At 20.2% G+C, this 2,595-nt stretch overlaps 1 protein-coding gene across 3 annotated transcripts in view; it reads left to right on the forward strand.

Moving 5' to 3' along the window:
- Positions 1-2,595, forward strand: part of LOC102676750 (ectopic P granules protein 5 homolog) — a 16,430-nt gene that overhangs the window by 11,855 nt on the left and 1,980 nt on the right. For 2 of the 3 annotated variants that reach the window (XM_006623546.2, XM_031514153.1), the window contains 4 exons: positions 334-893; positions 1,734-1,903; positions 1,982-2,190; positions 2,271-2,516. In XM_006623546.2, coding sequence (XP_006623609.1) covers positions 334-893; positions 1,734-1,903; positions 1,982-2,190; positions 2,271-2,516 — 1,185 coding nt within the window. Of the gene's footprint in view, positions 1-333; positions 894-1,733; positions 1,904-1,981; positions 2,191-2,262; positions 2,517-2,595 lie in introns of all 3 variants that reach the window. The other variant, XR_004151574.1, reaches the window with a different exon arrangement.

The raw sequence follows: 2,595 nt of genomic DNA on the forward strand, positions 1-2,595 counted from the left end.
ATAAATTAGTAAAATATATTATAATAAATTACTTTAGAATTTTACTATATATCTGTATCTCATTTACAAATTTATTGATATATGATTATTTTTGTGCTGCACTATTATATAAATATAAATAAATATATATAAGTAGACAATATGTATTCTATATATAATCTATATATGGAATTTGTTATTACATATTATATATTTCAAACTAAATATTTATTAAATAAATATTATAATAAAATATAATAAAAACTCATGTAATATTTTTTTTATATTTATGCTTTTATAGTTTAATAAAAAAAAATTCTATATAATATATATATAATTATTATATTATTAAAGTGTGCGAGAAAATATGGCCTGTTTTAAGTGAAATGTATTCACCTTGGATTACACCATATTGGACGCGAAATTTGAAAGAACCAACTGCTGCATGGATTCAACAGCTTACAGATGATCGATCAGTTTTATTACCATGGATTATTGCAGATGGTCCATATGCTAATAAATTCGTAGCAATTTTTGTCGAATGTATTCGTTTTATTAACGATACTTTGCCAGCATCTAGCAAAATACTTTGTTTTGTTTGGCAATTTTATGTTACTAATTTTGCACATACTTCAGTTAAAGATCATATTCTAAATGTTATTCATGGCAATTTTCTATCATTACCATGGGATCGTTTCTATCCATGTATAAATGATGTTGAATTAATGGTAAAAGTAATTGATCAGTATTTGCCAGATAGTCATTTATTCCTTGGAAGTGTATTTACATGTGTACATTGGTCACTTTGGATAAATGATATATTAGCAACACAGCCATCAACTATTGTAGCAAGGATGCACATTTGTTTATTAAATTTATTAGTAAAATTATCTAATGAACCAAATGTTAGACAGGTAATTTAAAAGAATAATATTAATTCTTTATTACATAAAAATTTTTAAATTCATAAATATAGAGACTTAATTTTAATTAATTTATATATATCATCAAAACTATTAATGATATTAATGATATTAAAAAGAATTTTACTTTAGAGATTTTGATTTTTATCTTTTTATGTTTTTTTTTTTTATTTTTTAATGACATTACATTAATTAGACTTTTCTTATTAAGCATATAATAAAAAAAAATAGATAAGTTTAAAATATAATTGAATTATAATATAAGCTTTATAGTATTGAATTTTCAGTATCATTTTTTATTTTATCTTCTAACAATTTTAGTACACGAATGATTTAAAATTTTTATTTTTTTTAATTTAATATTTAAATTTTTTAAACAAATGAAACTTTTTGGAAATAGTTTTGTTAAAAATAAATTACTATGCAAATTAGAAAGTGAACAAATAAATATAGTATAATAGATTCTCAAAAATTATTCATTATTTTTGAAATGATTATAAAAATTAATTTTTATAATTTTTAAACTAAACTAATTTATAATTTAAATGCTATGATAAACGAACAACAAATATTAATACAAATAATACAAAATATTCAACTATAATCAATAATAAATAAAATCCTTAAGATACTTGCTTCAAATTTTTTATATTTTAAATGCATTTCACAATAAAATCTTGAATCATTTAATTTAAAATAAAAAATAAAATAGTTTTTAAAAAACTAATTTGTAACATTATATTTAAAACATCTAATAATATATAAATATATTATAATATAAGTATAATAGAAATATGAGTATAATTTTAAATATCAATAATATATTTTCAGACTGATAAAGTAATTCAATTAATTATGGAAGCTGAAAAATTTTCTTGGCATTTATTAGATGCTATTACATATGATCATATAATTAATTGGCATGTTATGAGTTGTGATTCAAGAGTTGTTCTCCCTGTTTGTAATGATCAATGCCATCCAATAGATATTGCCATACATAAGTATATATAATTTTATTTTATCAATTTAATTATAATCATAAATTAAAAAGTTTCTAATAAATGTTACATTACATATAGTTTGTTAAAGATAGCAGCAGGCTATGATTCTTTGATAAGCCATTTTCATCCAACTACATTGAAAAAAAGACAACTTTATATAAGATCTTCAATAAAACTATTAATCACTTGTACAACTCGATATAAATCTTTAATATCTACAAATCCAAAAATATTTAACAATACATTATCAAAAATGTTAGATGATATGGAAGCTGTTATTATAAACAGTAAATATATGTTTATAATCTAAATTAGTATATATATTTATAATTAAAAGTACAATTAAAATATAAGAAAAGATCTTCAGCTGTTTCAGAATCACAACAAATTCCAGAAGCAAGTTTATTGATTACCGAATTGCTTCATGCTATAAATCAAAATGGATTTCTTATGGAACATCTTCGTACTAGTTGGACAATATGGCTTTCAAAAAGAACAGATAGTAATCCAATTCTCATGAGTATACTTAAAGTCATTGGAACAACTATTACTTCACCATCTATATTCGGAGATTTAATGGAGACTGCATTAGAAGCATATTTTAAATTTAATGGTATGTATATAATTTTGTTATTAAAATATGTTATTAAAATTAAGTATTATTATATAATTAAATATTATATATATATATA

This window comes from Apis dorsata, unplaced genomic scaffold (genome assembly GCF_000469605.1).
Source record: "Apis dorsata unplaced genomic scaffold, Apis dorsata 1.3 scaffold_901, whole genome shotgun sequence".
NCBI lineage: Eukaryota > Metazoa > Arthropoda > Insecta > Hymenoptera > Apidae > Apis > Apis dorsata.